Below are 20,317 nucleotides of genomic sequence, written 5' to 3' on the forward strand. Positions count from 1 at the left end.
GTTAATTTTATCAGCCATTTTTTAATTTAGTCTCAGTTTTAGTCCAATTTCAATCACACTTGTTAGTTTTGATAATAGTCAACCTCATTCCATTTTTATTTGGTCACCGTTTAAGTCGAGCATTTTAGTTTTTATTGTAGTCCAAAATTATAATTTTCATCTCGTTTTTGTTCGTGAACTAAAATGTCCATAGATATTAGTCCAGTCTTTATTAAGTGAGCTAACGTTTCGTCCCGTCTTTATTAGTCCCAGTTATGGTTTATTAATAAGGGTTTTAGTATAGTTTAGTCTACTTTTAGTCCGGTGAAAAATATGTGTTGACGAAAATATTTTTGTTTTGTTTTCATTAACACTACTGCGAGGGAAAGGGATTCTGAGAGAAAAAAAACAACAAACTACTAATATCCTTGCAGCAAAGTTAGATGAAATGTCCTCTTAGAGTGATCTAATAGATACAGTATGGTTTATGAATCCCTTGGCAGTAGGGTGAGCGATATTGCAAGAATAGAATATCAATGAAAACTTCATCCAAACACTTTTTTAGTGATTTATCAGTCTTTCAGATCTACTTTAGGGGAATTTTTGCCACTTTTCCTTGCAAAATGTTGAGAGAGTTTGGATTAGCGTCTAGCATAAACTGCCTGCTTCAGGTCCTGCCAAGATATTTTGAAAGAATTTAAGTCAGGATTTTGATTGGACACATCCAGAACATGAATCTTTGCTGTTCAGCCATTCCTTGGTTGTATTGCTGGAATGCTTTGGATTATTGTCATGTTGAATGATCTATAGTCTACCAGGCCTGTAACTTCACAAATGACGGCTTCAGGTTATGTTCCAGGATTTCACAATATTCCTCTGAATTCATAATTCCCTGGATCATGTGGAGTTGCCCAGGTCCCGAGGATGAAAAGCCAGCCCAGAATTTAACATTCTCACCCCCATGCTTCACTCTAGGGTGAAGGTTCTTTTATTGGTATGCAGTGTTGACTTCACCAAACATGACTGTTTTAGTTGTGACCAAACAGTTAAATTTTGGACTCATCTGTCCACAGAAAGGACTTCCAAAAAGCTTCAGATTTGTCCAAGTACTCGCTGGCAAAGTTGAGATGGGCAGCTTTGATCTTTTTTGTGAGCAGAGGCTTCTACCTAGCGAGCCTTCCATGAAAGCCTTGTCGATTGACTTTTCTTCTGATTGTTGAAGCATACACATGTGTCCCAGACGCAGCAAAAGAGGTCTGCAAATCCCTTGATGTGATGTTCGAGTTGGCTTTTTACCTGAATCATAATTTTTCTTGTGGTTCTTGCTGATATTTTAGAAGGTAGTCCACTTCGAGGCAGAATTGTAAATAATATTCAGTGTTCTCTAGTTGCAGATGATCTGTTTAAGAGTGGAATGATGAAGCGCAATTTTTTTAGATGACTTTATAGCTTTCCCCAAACAGATGTGCTGTCACTACCCACTTCCTGAGGTCCCCTGAGATTTCTCTTCCTCTCAGCATGACTGACCTGTATGGGTTCACCTGGGTAAGACTAAAGTGATGTGGTTTTGTCTCTGTTTCAGTCAGTGATGCACAATTTCTTTGCTAAACCTCCCATTTCATTGGTCCATTTCAGTGGTTAGTTTAGCTACCAATTTCTCCTACCTGATCCTACTTGACAGCTTGGTTTAAGCAATGCAGCTCAGGGTTCACTTACTTTTGCACCTATACGAATTGACCAAAAACTCTTTAATTAAGTTTTGACTACACAATTGATTTAAAAAAAAAAGAAGAAAAAAAAAAAAAAAAGAACAAGGCATTCATTGAATTGATAAACTGTTATTTCATATACAATGTAATGGTTCAGATTGAACAACAAAATCAGGTTGAAACAATTGGAAAATTCAAATTGCTCAAGAGGTTCACAAACTTTTGAGCAGCACTGGGTATATGGCATTTGGAAACTTCTGCCAATATACTCACTATCTCTCCTCTGGATATGTCCAAACCATCTCGGTTTGGCCTGTCTGACTTTATCGCCAAAGCCTCTAACATGTGCTGTCTCTCTGATGTACTCATTCCTGATTCTATCCATCCTGGTCACTCCCAAAGAGAACCTCAGCATCTTAATCTCTGCCACCTACACATCACACCTGACACTTTTCTCCACCCGGTCCAGCTTGCCTGCACACGCTTCTTCACTTCTTTTCCACACTCTCCATTGCTCTGGACTGTTGACCCTAAATACTTAAACTCTTCCACCTTCTTGGTCTCTTCTTTCTGTAACCTCACTCTTTCACTTGGGTCCCTCCCATTTACACACAAATACTCCGTCTTGCTGCGGCTAACCTTCATTCCCCTCCTTTCCAGGGCAAACCTCCACGCCTCTAGCTTCTCCTCCACCTGTTCCCTGCTCCCACTAGAGATCAGAATGTCATCTGCAAACATCATAGTCCATGGAGATTCCTGTCTAACCTCGTCTGTCATCCTGTCCATTACCATAGCAAACAAAAAGGGGCTCAGAGCTGATCCCTGATGTTGTCCCACTTCCACTTTGAACTCCTCTGTCACACCTACAGCACACCTCACCATTATCTTACAGTCCTCATACATGTCCTGCACCACTTGAACATACTTCTCTGCCACTCCAGACTTCCTCATACAAAACCACAGTTCCTCTCTGGTCACCCTGTCATAAGCTTTCTCCAGATCTACAAAGACACAATGCAGCTCCTTCTGTCCTCTGTACTTCTCTATCAACATCCTCAAAGCAAATACTGCATCTGTGGTACTCTTTTTTTTGGCATGAAACCATACTGCTGCTCACAAATATTCACCTCTGCCATCAGTCCAGCTTCATCTACTCTTTCCCATAGCTTTATTGTGTAGCTCATCAGCTTTATTCATCTGTAGTTGTCACTCTCTGCACGTCTCCCTTGTTCTTAAAAATGGGCACCAACACACTTTTCCTCCAATCCTCAGGCATATTCTCACTATCTAAGATCCTTTTGAATAACCCAGTCAGAAATTCTACTGCTACCTCTCCTAGACACTTCCATACCTCCACAGGTGCCTTTCCACTCCTCATCCTCTTCAATGCTTTTCTCACTTCATTCTTACTAATCTTTGCTACTTCCTGGTCCACAGCAGTCACCTCTTCTACTCGTTCTCTCTCGTTTTCCTCATTCATCAACTCTTCAAAGTACTCTTTCCATCTTCCAATCACTACTGGCATCTGTCAACACACTTCCATCCCTATCCTTTATTACCCTAACCCGCTGCACGTCCTTCCCATCTCTGTCTCTTTTCCTTGCCAACCTGTATAGATCAGTCTCTCCCTCCTTACTGTCCAACCTAGCATACAAGTCATCGTAAGCCCCTTGACTTCTACTTTCACCTTTCGCTGCATTTCCCTGTACTCCTGTCTACTTTCTTCAGTCCGTTCAGTGTCCCACTTTTTCTTAGCTAACCTCTTTCTCTGGATACACTTCTGCATCTCCCCATTCCACCACCAAGTCTCCCTATCTCCTTTCCTTCCAGATAACACATCAAGGACTGTTCTACCTGTCTCCCTGCTCACATTTGCTGTAGTTGTCCAGTCATCTGGAAGCACCTCCTGACCATCCAGAGCCTGTCTCAACTCCTTCCTGAAAGTCACACAACACTCACCACCCAAGTCATCCTATACAGTACCACTACTTTGCAGTTGCTGATCTCCTTCAGATTACACCGTCTACACAAGATGTAGTCTACCTGTGTACTCCTACTTCCACTCTTGTAGGTCACCCTATGTTCCTGCCTCTTCTGGAAGAAAGTATTCATGACAGCCATTTCCGTTCATTTTGCAAAGTCAACCACCATCTGTACTAATGCGTTCCTCTCCTAGATACCAAACTTGCCCATCACCTCTGTTTCCTGCACCAACGTGTCCATTGAAGTCTGCACAATGACAACTCTCTCACTTCTAGGGATGCTCTGCATCATTTCATCAAGGTCCAACCAAAAGTTTTCCTTCTCCTCCAGCTCACATCCTACCTGTGGCGCATACCCACTAACAACATTGATCATCACACCTTCGATTCCTAGCTTCAGGCTCATCACTCTATCTGACACTCTTTTTACCTTCAGGACATTCCTAACAAACTCCTCCTCCACGATGACTCCTACTCCATTTCTCTTCCCATCTACACCATGATAGAATAACTTGAACCCTGCTCCTAAATTTATAGCTTTGCTCCCTTTCCACCTAGTCTCCTGAAAACACAGTATGTCCACCTTCCTCCTGCATCATGTCAACCAGCTCTCTACCTTTTCCTGTCATAGTTCCAACATTCAAAGTCCCTATTCTCAGTCCTAGACTCTTGGTGTTCCTCTTCTGTTTCTTCCTACGAAAATACCTTCCTCCTCTCCTTCTTCGACCAACAGTAGTCCAGGTTCAACTGGCGCCCTGTAGGTCAACAGCACCGATGGCGGTCGTTGTTAACCCGGGCTCAACCAATCCGGTATGGAAGTCATATATTTGATTCGCATGTTTGATTTGGTCAAAGTTTTACGTCGGATGCCCTTCCTGACACAACCCTCTGTATTTATCTGGGCAGTTTTGGTCCTCCATAATCGTCAGCACTGTATATCTTAACACAATTTAATATTGTCGTATCGGCCACCCCTACTTGGTAGTTCAGGTATTGTTCTTGAAACCTAGCTCAAAAGTTAGTAGTCCACAGTGTTCACTTTAAACTGCATGGCTGGGCTACTGCACTACGCAGTAGCCTACCAAAACGGCCAAATAAATAAATAGCACATAGCTAAAACTGGAGCATGTGGGGTAAAATGAATGGTACCACTGTCTTCAGTGCAAAAAACTGATGTGGAAAATATTTTTGTCATTCTTGTTTATGTTTTGATGCAGACCAGTGTTATTTTGACACCATTTATAGAGATTTGCTTTACAATGCAAGTTTGCTTTCCTGGTATATTAATGTTCATTTGTTATTATTTTGTTCCTGTGTTGTTCCTTAGTATCGGCCTCAACTGTGCCTTAGGGGCAATAGAGATGAGACCATTCATCGAGGCCATTGGAAAGAGTACCACTGCTTTTATAATCTGTTACCCCAATGCAGGTAAAGATTCAACACTACATTTTAGAATTGAGACCAGAAAAAAAAATGGAGTTTACTGTTGTAGGAATTGCACCACGGAAGAGGATTAGGGCCAGTGAAGAGGGGGGAAAAAAAGGTTGGCAGGATTCTGACTTTATTCTCAACATGCTGGCTTTAGAGAATTCTCACTTTATTGTCACAATGCTGACTTTAAAGTGAGAATTCTGACTTTAAGGTAAGAATTATGACTTTCTGATAATTCATAGCTCTACGTCACACAGTCATAATTCTCACTTTAAAGTCAGAATTTTGAGATTAAAGTTAAAAAGTGAGAATTCTGAGATTAAAGTCAGAATGTTGAAGTCAGAATTCTGTGATAAAGTCAGAATAAAGTGAGAATCCTGCCAACCCTTTTTATCCCTATTCACTGGCTCCTCTTCTGTAATTTTTTATTTTTTTTTACCCGCAGGTCTAAAATTAATTATTTCCTTTTTTTGCTCTACTCTATTGAGGAGTCACTACAGGCAATCATCCTCTTCCATCTCTCCCTGTACTCTGCATGTTATTTGCTTTGTTACAGCCTTATTCCAAAATGGAATCAATTAATTTTTTCCCAAAATTATATACATAACACCCTTAATGTTAAAAGTTATGTTTACGTGTCCATGCTGCAAGAAAAAATAGGGGAAGATTCATTACAGTATATGCTTTGAAAACAAACCACACACGAGAAGGATCATAAGTAGAACTACTTGGATCTATGTTTTTCTGTTTAACAAAAAAATTCATGATAAAGGAGGCATGTACTGTAAACTATGAAAGCCATTTACAATATTTTTAGTAAAATCATTCTCAAAGGGCTTTTCCACCGCCGGAACTTTTGGAGAACTTTTCAATTTACCTTGGTAAAATTCAGTTTGCGCGTTTTTCCACCACCAACAATTTCCGGGGTAATTAAATTCCCCAGGGAGCATCCGAGTACTATCTCAGAAGCAGGGTCTTGCTGAGCCAGTCTGGAACTTAAAGGGGGCGGGCTGCCCTGGCCAAGGCTGATTGGTTGGTCAACTTTGAGAGTTTGTTGTTTTCACATCGGCTGGGCTCATCAAACTCATACGTCATCAAACTCATTTAAATGAATTACCAAGAACTCTAAGACGCTGTGGAAACAACAATTACAACTTCCCTGTGGAACTTTTACAACCAACAACTCCCTTTACCCAGAACTCAAAGATCCTGGGCTTGTTGGTGGAAAAGCAGCTTAATTGTGTGCAAATGGATATTCATGACAAGTTTTTAATGTTTAAATGGTTGTAAAGTCCCTGTGTGGGACTTGAAAGAAATGACCATTATGAAGCGTCTCTGGGTAAAAAAAAATAGACCCATCCAAAAATAATAATAATAATGAATATACAAAGAATTTTTTTTTTCTTTTTCTGACGTGTTTATAAGATCATAAATAAAGCAAAAATAAAGTCATGTGTATGTAGCATAACATTTGGTTTTACCCATAGGTCTTCCCAACACGTTTGGAGCTTATGATGAAACACCTGCAGTCACGGCCTCCAATTTAAAGGTACTACTAATGTGTTAATTTACTTTTTCAGTGTAAACCCATATTGTATTCCATCTTTCTTTCATTAAGAGGGGAGTTTGCAGTTTTAAATTTTTTAGCAAGATTTGAAAGTAGCCTCACTTTACTACTCCTTACCCCTTTGAGTTTATGACCAAAGCCACGGCCCTCATTATAAATAAAATCCAACATTAGCCACGGCTGCTACGTGGTTAGCATGACTTTTTGAAATGAAACGTACTGCAATACTAAATATTATCGATTTTATGTTTGAATATACAATTAATTTAAATGAAAAGAGGAGATAAACATTCCCGTTGCTAACTCCTCATCCTTACTTCAGCTGCTTGATCTCGCTTGATCTGCTTTTGTTTTCTAGTATTATGCATAGTTGTTAGCAAATGAGGGATGGTTGTTTTTTCTTTTGCGCAGGGGTGTACGATATGTATATTCTGCCATAGTTTAAACAAAGCTCCTGGAGCCTAAGGTAATAAGTAGTGATCAATATGTTCTTTTCAAGGCCGATACAGATTATTAGTAGTCAAGAAGACCTATAACCGATATTTCAAGCTGACACTCTATTTGCAGTAAAAGAGAAAATATTAGCATCAAAATTAAGAAATATATATTTTTTCTTTTAATTTGAAACATATGAGGTATTGACAGCTTTGTTTAAAAATTCTAACAAAAATTGCAGGGAGCTTCCAGGGTCATCAGCGTTACACTAAATAAAAATTTAAGCAAGTAAATAGTTCCCTTAAGTTTTCCAAAATTTCAACATAATTTCTTTTATTGTTTATTTATTGTTTATTTATGGTTTATTTATTGTTTATTTGTTGTTTATTTATTGTATATTTATTGTTTATTTATTGTTTATTTATTTAAAATAAAAAGTGTAGGGAGTTCCCAGTGTCAGCATTTTTTTTAAAAAGTAGAATTTTAAATAGATCCATAAATGAAAAGTTCCCTGTAGCTCACTGAGCGATAAATGCAAGCAAATGTAGCTTATTTGGGGTTTTCGTCAGGGTTTGTAAAAGATTTCAAAAGATCTTTGCGACACTAAAAAAATGTCTGAATATGTTCAAAATTGTTGCGACAAGTAAAAATTGTCTGTGAACATCTTACAAATCCTGATGAAAACCCTAAATCTCGCTACGTTTGCAAGCATTCACCGCTCAGAGAGATACCAGCTTTATCAGCCTTCAGATTCGTAAAAAGGCCAATGCCGATATTTGTCAAAATGTCAAATATGGGCACCGATAATCGGCCCGACCGATAATTGGTCTATCCCTAGGAATAGGTCGGCACAAGGTTGCGGAGGTGTTTTCTCTATGACAAAGCTACGTTGTGATTTTGCTTGGCAAATGATTGATTGAAATGTCTGCCTTCAGGAATTTGCAGTCGATGGATTAGTGAATATTGTAGGAGGCTGTTGCGGCACCACTCCAGCACACATAAGGTCAGCATGATATGTGTTCAGTAATTTGATATAGTTTCAGGCATAGTTTTCTACAAAAGCTTGCATTTCTCTCACCTAAATCATGTGGTTCTCTAAAATTCCTACCCCTCTGGACCCCTTTGTGCTATTGACATATATAAATGAGTGTTTCTTTTTCATAAATCAATTAAGCAAGTTCAAACATGCTCAAAATACTAGAAATGTAAAAAAATTCCAGGTTTTTATCTCCTTAACTCATTCACTCCCAGCCATTTCTATCTTTGCTTCTGGCTATTTTACTGGATTTTGACTGATTTTGCAACGTCCACAGAATTTGCAGCAATTAGCATTAGAATATAGCTAAGTTTCATAATTATTCACAAACCTGTTGAAAACACTGGGAAAAAGAGCTTGTTGCAACATGGCTGATCTCTTTTACGCTGCTGCCACCTGTTGGCCGTTTTTTGTAATAACTACCATTGCTTTAAGCGACCTCTTGATGTATGCTCTAGCACAGGAGTGGCCAAGTTCGGTCCTCGAGAGCCACTATCCAGTCTGTTTTCCATGTCTCCCTCCTTCAGTGCATCTGAATCTAATAATCAGCTAATCAGCAAGGTTTGCACAAGCCTGATAACAATCCTGATCATGAATCAGGTGTGTTAGTGGAGAGAAACATGGAAAAAAGGCTGTATAGTGGCTCTCGAGGACCGAACTTGGCCACCCCTGCTCTAGCATAAAAAAAACCCATTAAAAATGTATTTATACGTTTTTGGGTTTGAATGAATTAAAGGGGAAAACAACCTAAACATTTTCTTTGCAATAATATGTTCTGTGCACCCCCCGCTAGTCTAAACACAGTATTATGATTAATATTGCATTTGTGCAATTTAAGTTAGGCAGTAAAAGTCCAGCCGTTTTTATCCATCTCAGGGGGCGGTCATTTTGTCAGTTGCTGTTGACTAAAAATGACATCACAGTTGCTCAGGGCTCAGGTAACGACCAATCACGGCTCTGCTGTTTTCAGGTAACAACCAATCACGGCTCACCTGTTGAAACACGGCGCTGCTGGTTTCTGGTAACGACCAATCACGGCTCACCTGTTGAATTACGGCTCTGCTGGTTTCTGGTAACAACCAATCACGGCTCACCTGTTGAAGCTGGGCGTAATTGGTCATTGCCTGAGCCCTGAGCAACTTATGAGGTCAATTTCAGTTGACAGCAAGTGACAAAATGGCCGCCCCTTAACTCTTTTAAACGTTATCCAAAAAGACAATCCCTAGAGTTCCAGCCGATTTTGAATATTTTCATCTTTCCAGGCCAACGGAATATTATGTGCTATGACTACGTAAACATGGTGGGTAGCATATGAAATATTGGATTGTATTCTGTCATTAGAAAAAAAAGTATTATTCTAATTTCTACCTTATTCCATTCTTTATTAATCACATTTGAAAATAGTTCATTTGAGTGACACCAAGCTATAATGGGAAAAATAAGGAGAAAACTAGCTTTTTGTGAAAAAATTAATTTTCTGCACAACAGTGATGTGACACAAATTTTTTTTGATTTAGTCACATCTCAAACATTTCCTGTCCTTCCCTTCTATAAAACATGAACAAAAATAATAAAGAATGTTTTTGATAGCAAAATAATGCTTTATTTACATGTATGATAAAGTGTGCAAACAGCAACATTTTCACATTTGACAAAATATTTATAAATTTTGGGCTATTTACAGGAATGTTTGTGCGTGCACACTTGTGTGTGCGCTCAACTGTATGTGTGTTGTTGTGCATGTGTGTGCTTGTGTATACTGTACACGCAGTGGTAATTTTTACAATAAATTTTAATTTAGTTTTGGTTTGTCTACTATCATTAACGTTTTTGTCATAATTTAGTCATCTGATTGTATTTAAATTTCAATCCAATTCGATTCAAAGAAAATAAAGAGCCATTTTAGTCGACTAAATTGACAATTTAGTCGATGTTTTCCTTCAGCATACATTTCACTTTATAAACAAAAAAACACACCTATTTTGTAACTGTAGTTTAACACACATGCAAGACACATTTAACACAACGGTGTCAAGTTTATTAAACTTTATTTCAATAAAACATGTTGAACTGCCAATAATATGCCATCTTAAAACCTAAATAAAAAAAATGCATAATTGCCTGACATTCATCTTTCAGCTGCACAATGAATGTAAACATGTTTGAACATTAAATTGTAAGTTTCTGAGGGTCTTCTTTTCTCCCACCCACGTTTCATTCCTTCTTCTGATTGGATTTTGTGAATTTTCATCACTGTTGTTTTAGTTTTAGTCATTGACGAAATTGTTACTCAATTTTAGTTATCGTCGTTGTCTCAATGAATGGCTTCCATTTTAGTGTTCGTTTCATTTTCAAATTTTGTGACGAGAAATATGACGGTAAATTTTCGGCTACAAAATTATCGCTATACACGTACATGATGTCATTGCTTCTATTTCTAAAACTCAACCCTCTCTGCCATCTTTTCTGTCTTTTTGACACTCTGAATTAGATTCAATATGATAAATGCTTTGATCAATCACGACGTGCTTGAAAACGTTGTATTTCTTAAAATCTGCCATGTTTTCACTAATTATTTAAATTTTTGCTACTCTCATCTTCCATCATCACACAGAGCCATATCAGAAGCAGTCAAAGACTGCCAACCTAGAGCTCCTGTGGGGGACATTTATCAAGAATACTTGCTGCTCTCAGGTAATTCAGTCATTTGCTGGGTGCAAAGATCTTGGGTATGCAAACTTATTTTTTTTTAAGTTCATGCAAACTTAGTTTCACATATTGAATATAGAGGATTTTAAATAACTGGAAAATGAATATGATACGATGTTGAAGTTATACTAAAATCTGCCCCAACCGGAATTCAAACTCTGGTCTCTATACACCTGTCTTTTGCTGGCTTAGAAAAGTAACTGTAAATGTAATTGTATGCGGTATAACACTGAAAGCTGGTATTGAATTTTGCTGAATACCATGTTGAATAAGTGAATTTTGTCAATGTTTACATTGACAAAATTCACTGGGATAGAAAACAGTTTAGTAATGTTAAATTACATTAAATATAATGGATGTAAAATAAACAGAAAAAGATTATTCAAAATAATTTAACTTAAACTAAAGTCTGCTCCAACTGTCATACAAACCCTGATCTCCCAGATCCTGGGCATTTGCTGAACCACTGAGATAACTGACATTTTATTGTGATAATAAGAGTACAGATGCTTAAATATAATGTTAGTCAAATACAAGTAGCTGAGTACTGTCCACTTTTGGTTATAGGTTTAGGTTATCTTGTAAAACATTCAATAGGGTTCTGTAGCTCTATAGTAATTTTCACATCTAAGCACTAAGCAGCAGTTTATGAGGTATTTTTTTTTGATAATTTTTTTTTTTTACAGGTACAAGCTATTGATCGTATGTTTACACTGGTAGGCTTCAAATCTTGAAATAAAAATCGTGACTTTAATGTGTTCAGTTTTCGTGATAACAACATGAGATGAGCTAGCTAGCTAGCACCGGATTACGAGCTATGTTCGTACAATAAATCTTACCTTCATACTAAAACTTCTTTCTTTCTGCCCACTTTGAGTGCTCTGCATGTCAACCAACGTTTAAGCTGTTCCACACGGTGTTTGTATATTGAACCATGTTGAAATTTTCACGCCTGGGACGTCCTCTTCTTCCAAAATGACGCGTAAACTGGTGGCTATTCTTGTTTGTTCGGAATTGCGGACTTGTGCATGGGCGTCATTTGAGTTCAACCCACTGTTGTTCGCTCAACCAATGAGGTTGAGCTTTAGCCCGCCCAAATCCTCCAGAGCCCGCCCTCTTCTTCTACGAGTACAAATCACAGCGCTCTACAAGTACGAATCAGTTTTGCACCTTTTGTAGCGAGATATTTGGTGCAAAACTCACGTGACTGGACAGCAGCAGAAAACCCACTTGTGACTCATAGTGGCGACTTCTTTGACTACAAGTTGTAATTTCTACAGGTACAAATCACAACTTTTACAGATACAAATTTACACTTTTTGTACAGATACAAAAACATTTTTGTACAGGTATGACTTTTACAGGTACAAATTTGTTTCTACAGATACAAATTTGTTTTACACATACAAATGTTTTTTTTTACAGATACAATTTTTTTTTTTTACAGGCACACATTTTTTTACAGGTACAAATCACGACTTTTACAGATATAAATTTAGACTTTTTTCTACAGGTACAATTTTTTTTACAAGTTAGTTTTGCACCATATTTACCTCCATACGAGGGGCGTTGCTTGGTAAACTATGTCAAAAAAGAGAGCGCTGCAGAGTCCTACTGCACTACAGGTGAGCCACTCTTTCTCCTGCAGCGCCTTCCTTTTTTTCCCTTTGATGAGAGCCCCTCGAGCGCTTCCACTTTTTCACTTGCATTCTGGTGGCCGTGCTAAATACTTTAGCTAATGTTAGCACTATGGCTATTAACAGTTTTAAACACTTACCACTATCTCCGGGTGACTACAGACCTGTACAGGACGCTGTGTGTGACTTTGCAGTCAGTTCCCAAAGTCGAATGGGAAGAAATGTATTTATCTATTTTGAAACGTTGGTGAATATATGAATGTGCCGATTTTAAATGTGCCACACCGTTTCCCACTCCAAATAGCCTACAAATGCATCCATGCCCACCGGTGCGAACTACATTGACTATAAAGTGCAATTTTACTGCAAGAAAAATGCTCAGTTGCTCACCCTGCGTTTGGTGTTAAATGTACCATTTGCCAACATGTCTGTGGTGTGGACGCATTTCAATTTATATTGTGCTTTGTTAAAATGTCAGTGCTAAATAGGCCTAAATATTGTATAATAATATTATAATTTTAATTAATTATGATAAATGCAATCATAACAAAAAATATGGCATATCTTTTTTCGGTGTTTCAGTTTTCGGTTTTCGACCAAGCATTTCTCATTTTCGGTTTTTGGTTTCGGCCCAAAATTTTAATTTTGATGCATCCCTACATTCCGAGTAGTATTAGATGACAATTCTTATTTACTTGACTGGAACAGATTATAATAGAATCAATTTGGTTTTAATGATTGAAGCTACCATATTTGGCCAGAAGATCAGGATCTTGTCATTGCTGCTCCATACTCAAATAAGTTGCAATGCATCATCTATCTAAATGCATTACCAAACAGTTACATCTGATACATCTTGTCGCACTCCAATCCCACTTCCATCCATAGAATTTATCATCATTACCAGGTGTCTGATACGACTAGTTGTCTAGTTAAATTGTGTTGTCCTGTAACCAGGAGGTTGCCGGTTCGAATTCCATCTCCGACTGTACATTGCAAATAATACAATTTCAAGTGATATACATGTATACCAACTGACTATCATATCAGAAAATGGATTATAATTTCACTGAAATTATTAAATCCCATTTTAGACAGATTGCAGTTCAAGTTTTGTCATTTGTCATTTCATTACAATTAAAAATGTGTAATTTTCACATAATTCATGTTTTAATTTACTTCATAAGCACATGCATTTAAATCTTAGCATTTAGCTAATAGCATTCAGCATTCCCATGCAATTTCTGCAGAAATTGCACTTTGTCTAGTTTCATCTGATATTGATTTGTATTTTGAAAATGCATTTGTCACTGTCCCAAGTATATTTTATTGTTTGTGTTTGTTTTTAAAGTGTTTTGCGAGCAAACTCACTTTTTGTTGGCACTGTACGTCTCCTTGATTCTAGGTCTGGAAGCATTCAAGATAGGCCCTTACACCAACTTTGTAAACATTGGTGAGCGCTGCAATGTGTCTGGGTCACGCAAATTTGCCAAGATGATTCTGGCTGGGAACTATGAGGTGAGACAGATCTGGCCAAATCAAATTTTATTATCTCCTCGGCGCTCCTTCCATGATATAATTTTATTGAGATGTTAATTAAAGACGACATCATGTCACTGACATGTGTTCCACAAATTAAATCAAATATATAGTGACATAAAATATTTTAGGGTTGTTTTCAGAAAACAAGGTCCAGGAGTGTGACATGTTAGCTCAAAACGGAACATTTGCAAAACCAATTAAAAATTATACATGCAAGCCTTCCTTTAGTGTGCTACGAACAAATATACCGGTTGTTCACTTGGCCTTTTGTTTGCAGGAGATTGTTGAATGTCGTGGTCTTCTCGGTTGTTACATGTTTGTGCGGTTTTACATGGACACCAAACACTGAGCACTCAAACACCAAATAATTTTTACACTTCACAGCTTCACTACATTCATGCAAAGATATTCAGTTGAAAAAGTGATACAATCACTAGAGATAGACAGATATGAGAGATGTTTTTTTTTTCAGGGCCAATACCGATTAGTAGTAACGTGGGCCATTAACCGATATTTGGAGATGATATTCATTTTCATTGAAAATATTGGCATCAACATTGTAAAAAATACAAACTACCACTCTTAATTTTGTTCAAATCTGTATGTGACTCCTGTGTGATCAATCCAGTAGATTTCTCTTGCTAAAACCAAAGAGAAAGCAATACTGTTGTCAAGGGAGAAATCTCTTAAATAATGTAGGACATCAGATAAAAAATGTATCTGAGTTTATTTTTTGTTGTTGTCATTTTTAGGATGCCTTAAGCGTTGCAAAGGCACAGGTGGAGATGGGAGCCCAAGTGCTTGATGTCAACATGGATGAGGGAATGCTGGAAGGTCCAACAGCCATGGCTAGATTTTGTAATCTTATTGCTTCTGAGCCAGACATTGCACGGGTAAATATAAGTATTTAATTGTTTTACAGTTACTTAACGATTTATTTGCACTTACATGATAATTAAGATGTCTTCAACAGTCCTCTTTAGTAGTATACAGTTGATAGTTGCCGTTTTCAACCTGTCCTTTTGTCCTTCCCAGGTTCCTTTGTGTATTGACTCATCAAACTTTGCAGTGATTGAATCTGGACTAAAATGCTGCCAGGGGAAATGTATAGTCAACAGCATAAGTTTGAAGGAAGGCGAGCAGGAGTTCCTGCTGAGAGCGGCAACTGTGAAGCGCTACGGCGCTGCTGTGGTGGTCATGGCCTTTGATGAGGAAGGCCAGGTGAGAGGACAAAATGGCATATTTTAGTACAATGTCACACATATATGCCTGCGTAACACTTTTGGAGTATTGTACGTTGAAACGCTGTCCTTAACATAACCTTAAAGGGACTATGGATACAAGATGGTTGGTTTTTCACTAACAAAATCACTTTATATTTTTTGCTCAGGAAAATTTAATTGGCATTCCTTTTCAATACTATCAGTTAATTTAGGAACACTGTGTAAATAATTAATTGCCTCTGAAACGTACCCTTTTCATCTGAAGACCATTATTAGTCCACTCTAAAACACTTAACTTACATAGCTTACAATGTCTGAAAACTTCGATCAATTGTCACCAAAATTTGTGCGGACATCTCTTCATGTCCATTTCAACTTTTGAAAATGTTAGATGTCGTGGGGCAGGCACAAAGCACCAGCCCATAGGTCAAGTCACCAGCCGTTTACAGCAGTGAATGCCGGGCTGCGGGTAGTGTCTGTGCTGCGGTCGGTCAACCACAACTGCTGCAGGGCTCGCTACCGAGGAAAGTCTAAAATGCTGTAATGTAAAAAAGTTGCTAAATGTACAAAAAGTACAACCAATTGTCACCAAAATGTACGTGCACTTCTCTTCTCATGCCAACTTCAACCTTTGAAAATATTAGAACTAACTATTAGATTTTATGGACATTAAAGCCTTTTCCCTCTCCAGAGGCACTCACTATCTATAGAGAAAAAGCTTAATGTCCGAAAACTATTACTAATTGTGGCTAGAATTTATGTGCACATCTCTATTCACAGCCACTTCCACTTCTAAAAATCTAAACGATAATTTTGGTAGAATGTTAAGGATTTTTTTCCATAGGAAAAGGCTTAAGTATTATAGTAAAAGTAAAAATCCCAAAATATTGGGGCAATCGTTTAGACTTTTTGACGTTGAAGTGGGAATTACTAGAGATTCGGGATGCAACACAAAAACAATATGAACCGGAACATTGTTTTTGATTTAAAAGATAAGAGTGCACCGAATCGAATCAATACACTTTAAAGTATATTGAGATACTCACCGAATCGTCTATTATTGGAGAGAGATATCTTTCAAGGAAATGCCACATTTACTGTAGTCTACTGTCAAGTTCTTTCATTATTGCAAAATGACAAGAAACTCATTGTATCATGCCTTCTCAAACTCTATGGAATAGTAATCCCAGAACATACTGAATTGAATCGTTCCACTTTAAAATAAAGCATCTTTGAATCGTATTGCATGCATGTCTGGAGATTTGTATTAAATCGTCTTTTGTTAGAGAGATGCACCGCCATGGATTATGGTCAAAGTAAGCCATTTCATTCCAAACTCCGACCAAAAGCCTTCATCTTCAAAGTCAGAATGATTGAAACGGTTGCTGCAAATTACATATCACTCGCCAGTCCTAGGTCCGTCTCATTTAGTATTTTTTTCCTTTAACTTTCAGGAGAAAATAATATAGTGTAACCAAGAAACAGCAGTCGGCCACCGTCATTCTTACATCGACGTCATCAGGCTCACAGGTTTTTGGCCTAAAAGTTTCCGTTCCAAAATCAGCTAAAAGCGACCAGAAAAATTAGCCTAAAATCACTACTGAGTCTTTTGAAGGGCAAATTTTACTGCATATTTCTTTTTTTTAGATCCAGAACTATGAAATATAAGTGCCAGTGCTCTCCCCATTAGTGAGTCCCTTTAACGTTCAACCAAAAACCCTCCCATCTCTTATTTGTTAGTATGACTTGTTTCTCCAGTTGAACAATGTGTCCCAAACTTTGTACTTTTTAAATATATTTACTCTAAGAGGCCTAGTAACATCAAGTCAAATATATATAAAAAAAGAAAACAAGACGGAAAAAAAATCTAAAAGATATTAAAAATCATATAAAACAAAACAAAAACATAACTTATACACATGTTTGAAAAAAAGGAGTAGAAAGAAGTAAACACTTTTTAACTCCTACCCCTATATAACTTAATGAAACATTCTCAAACAATAAGACTCAAACATAATTGAAAACACAGTCTTGTACAGTCATATAATGTCACATAAAAAATACAACAAAACAAAGCAAATAATCCCTGCACGGACACCATAGCGCCTTAATATTTTACATTTTGTCTGTGGCACTATAGGCATTAATGATTTTATATTTTCGTTTTTTCTTAAACCTAAATAAGGAAGTACATAGCTTCAGCTCATCATCAAGACTATTCCACAATTCCACACCCAAAACTGAGACACATCTGTATTTTACATTAGTCCTCACTTTATGTATTTCAAACATAATTAAACCACTTAAATTATAGATTCCTTTTCTTAGTTAATTTTGTTTTTTAATACAAAGGGATAAGCTATTATTTACTACACAAAAAAGTGTTTCCATTGTTTTTAAGTACACAATATCCATAAATTTCAAGATACCCGATCCTATAAATAACTGATTAGTTGTTTCCCTGTAACCAACCTTATTTATTATTCTAATAGTTTTTTCTGTAATTTAACAATTAGGTCTATATTTGTTTTATACACATTGCCCCAAATTTCAGCACAATACATGTGAGGTAAAATAAGTGAAAAATACAATATGTGGAGGCCTTTCTTATTTAGAAAATCCTTGACTTTATAAAGAACAGCCACTGATTTTGCCAATTTCAGTTTCGTATATATATTCTATCTGTGATTTCAAACACAGTTTATTATCAATAATCACACACAAAAACTTGCTCAATTTCTATACCATTTAAATGTAGTTTTATTTTACTACTGAGTTGCATACCACTAAACACCATGCATTTAGTCTTTTTTTTCATTTAATGATAACTTATTATAATATATTTTTTTTAACACTATCAATTCCCTTTCTACAGTTTTTATTAATTGTTCCATGTTTTCCCCTGTGCAAAATATATTTGTATCATCAGCAAATTTTAATATATTTAGAACTCCCTCTTCTCAATTGTTATTATTCATTATTTATTTTTACATATTGAAACCTGTTATTTAAATAACGATTTAACCATTTCAACGCAACACCTCTCATGCCATATTGTTCAAATTTCTGCAAAAGTAATGGGTGATTAATGGTATCAAATGTTTTATATAAATCACATAATATATGTACAGCATGTTGTTTTTTATCCATTGCTGTAGCTATATTTTCTACAAATTCCATCACTGCCAATGCTGTTGATCGCTTGTTTCTAAATCCATACTGGTGGTCATTTAATAAACAATATTTTTCAAAAAAGGCATCAGTTCTTTCTACCCAAAATTTTCAAGTATTTTAGAAAACTAGGGGGTAACAAGGAAACAGGTCTATCATTTGACACAATATGCTTTTCGCCATTTTTATACACTGGTATCACTTTTCCTATTTTCATTTTATCAGGAAAAATACCCGTCAAAAAGGATTTATTGCAGACATATAAGTAAATGGTTCAATAACACACTTTTTTTTTATGAGTGACATCAAGATTGTTAGTCAGTTGATTTTTTTGTTCTTAAACTTTCTCACAACTTCTAGCACATCACTCGAACAGACCCCTCCAATTTTTACAACAAAAGTAAAAAGTACAACCAAACTTTTTTTCTTCTTCTCTTCGTGCGACAATCCCTCTTGCCAAATTCGGGCCCACATTGACAAAAAAAAATCATTAAATTCATTCACAATCTTCTCTGTATCATTAATAACAGAATTGTCATGTTTCACAATATATGTTGGAAAGTCTCTTTTTTGACAATTTTTAATCAGCTCATTCAGAACACTTCAAGTTTCCTTAATTTTTCTTTTATATCTTTGCAAAAAACAATCACAATAATCCTTCTTTTGACATATCAAAACAGTTGTCAGCTTGTTTTTATATTTCTTATACTTATCTTTTTTTTTCTTTGTGCGATCTTTCATAAATTCCTTATATAGCCTATTTTTCTTTTTACATGCTTTTTCCAGCCCATTTGTTAACCATGGTTTCTCTCTCTTTATGGACATTTTTCATTTTGCTTGATTGGACATTGTTTGTCATACATTGTAACAAATGTTTGTAAGAATGCATTATATAGTCATTTGTGTCCTCTACATAAACTTCTTGCCAGTCAGGATTCATAAGTTTAGCTTTCAAAACCCTAATAGCTTCTGGTGTTTTTAACTCTACTTAACCAATTTATCTGTCCTTCCTTTTTAGAAGAACTGCCCATTAAAGCTTTTATGCTTGGAAAAACGACCAAATTGAAACGACCTATGTGGTCGCTCATTTGGAGGGCATGTTGCACACGTGTGCACACCAAGGTTATTTTAGTTAACGCAAACTAACCAAAAAACTCAAATTCAAAAAAACATTTTGTTAACGAAATAAAATAAAAACGAAAATGATTTTTAAAAAAACGAAAACCAACTGATACTAGATTTTATGTTTACAAAACTATAGTTATCGTGAAAATGTCCTTTGTGTTAGTCTTTGGTATGCGCCTTTGGGGATGATTTTAAATGTTTAAATATTAAATATTGCAGACAAGTAATACACATAAAAAAAACTAATACTGGAACTAACTAAACTAAGCATTTTTACATAATTAAAACTATTAAAAACTAACAGAACCACCCTGAAAACTAATTAAAACTAACTAAAAAAAAATATATATATTCAAAATTAAATAAAAACTTAACTAAAATGAAAATTCCAAAACTATGTATAATAACCTTGGTACACGCACGCACGCACACGCAGTGTACAAGACAACTGACCATGTGCCATTCTCTCCAGGCCACCGATACAGCCCGCAAGGTGGAGATCTGCACCCGAGCTTATAACCTATTGGTTAGCAAAATTGGATTTAATCCCAATGACATCATCTTTGACCCTAATATCCTTACAATTGGGACTGGCTTGGAGGAACACAACGACTATGCTGTCAATTTCATCTGGGCCATAAAAATGATTAAGGTATTATTGCACACTCATTATCAGGTAAGATTGTCTTTTTTCAACATATGATTTAATACATGGCATGGACCATCAGGAACAGCATTTTTTGTATCACCAGAAAGTTCTCTGTTGGATTA

The 20,317-nt window shown here is 36.5% G+C and overlaps 1 protein-coding gene across 2 annotated transcripts in view; it reads left to right on the forward strand.

The window, feature by feature from the left end:
- Nucleotides 1–20,317, forward strand: part of mtr (5-methyltetrahydrofolate-homocysteine methyltransferase) — a 69,909-nt gene that overhangs the window by 11,668 nt on the left and 37,924 nt on the right. For both annotated transcript variants that reach the window (XR_015091752.1, XM_086064746.1), the window contains exons 9-16: nt 4,998–5,098; nt 6,589–6,650; nt 8,039–8,106; nt 10,754–10,833; nt 13,891–14,003; nt 14,780–14,920; nt 15,063–15,248; nt 20,019–20,198. Coding sequence is in view for 1 of the 2 variants with exons in the window: in XM_086064746.1 (XP_085920872.1) it covers nt 4,998–5,098; nt 6,589–6,650; nt 8,039–8,106; nt 10,754–10,833; nt 13,891–14,003; nt 14,780–14,920; nt 15,063–15,248; nt 20,019–20,198 (931 nt within the window). In the remaining variant the exon portion in view is untranslated. The remainder of the gene's footprint in view (nt 1–4,997; nt 5,099–6,588; nt 6,651–8,038; nt 8,107–10,753; nt 10,834–13,890; nt 14,004–14,779; nt 14,921–15,062; nt 15,249–20,018; nt 20,199–20,317) is intronic.

The sequence above is a fragment of the Leptonotus elevatus genome, chromosome 20 (genome assembly GCF_054856555.1).
Source record: "Leptonotus elevatus isolate MCC_2025b chromosome 20, RoL_Lele_1.0, whole genome shotgun sequence".
NCBI lineage: Eukaryota > Metazoa > Chordata > Actinopteri > Syngnathiformes > Syngnathidae > Leptonotus > Leptonotus elevatus.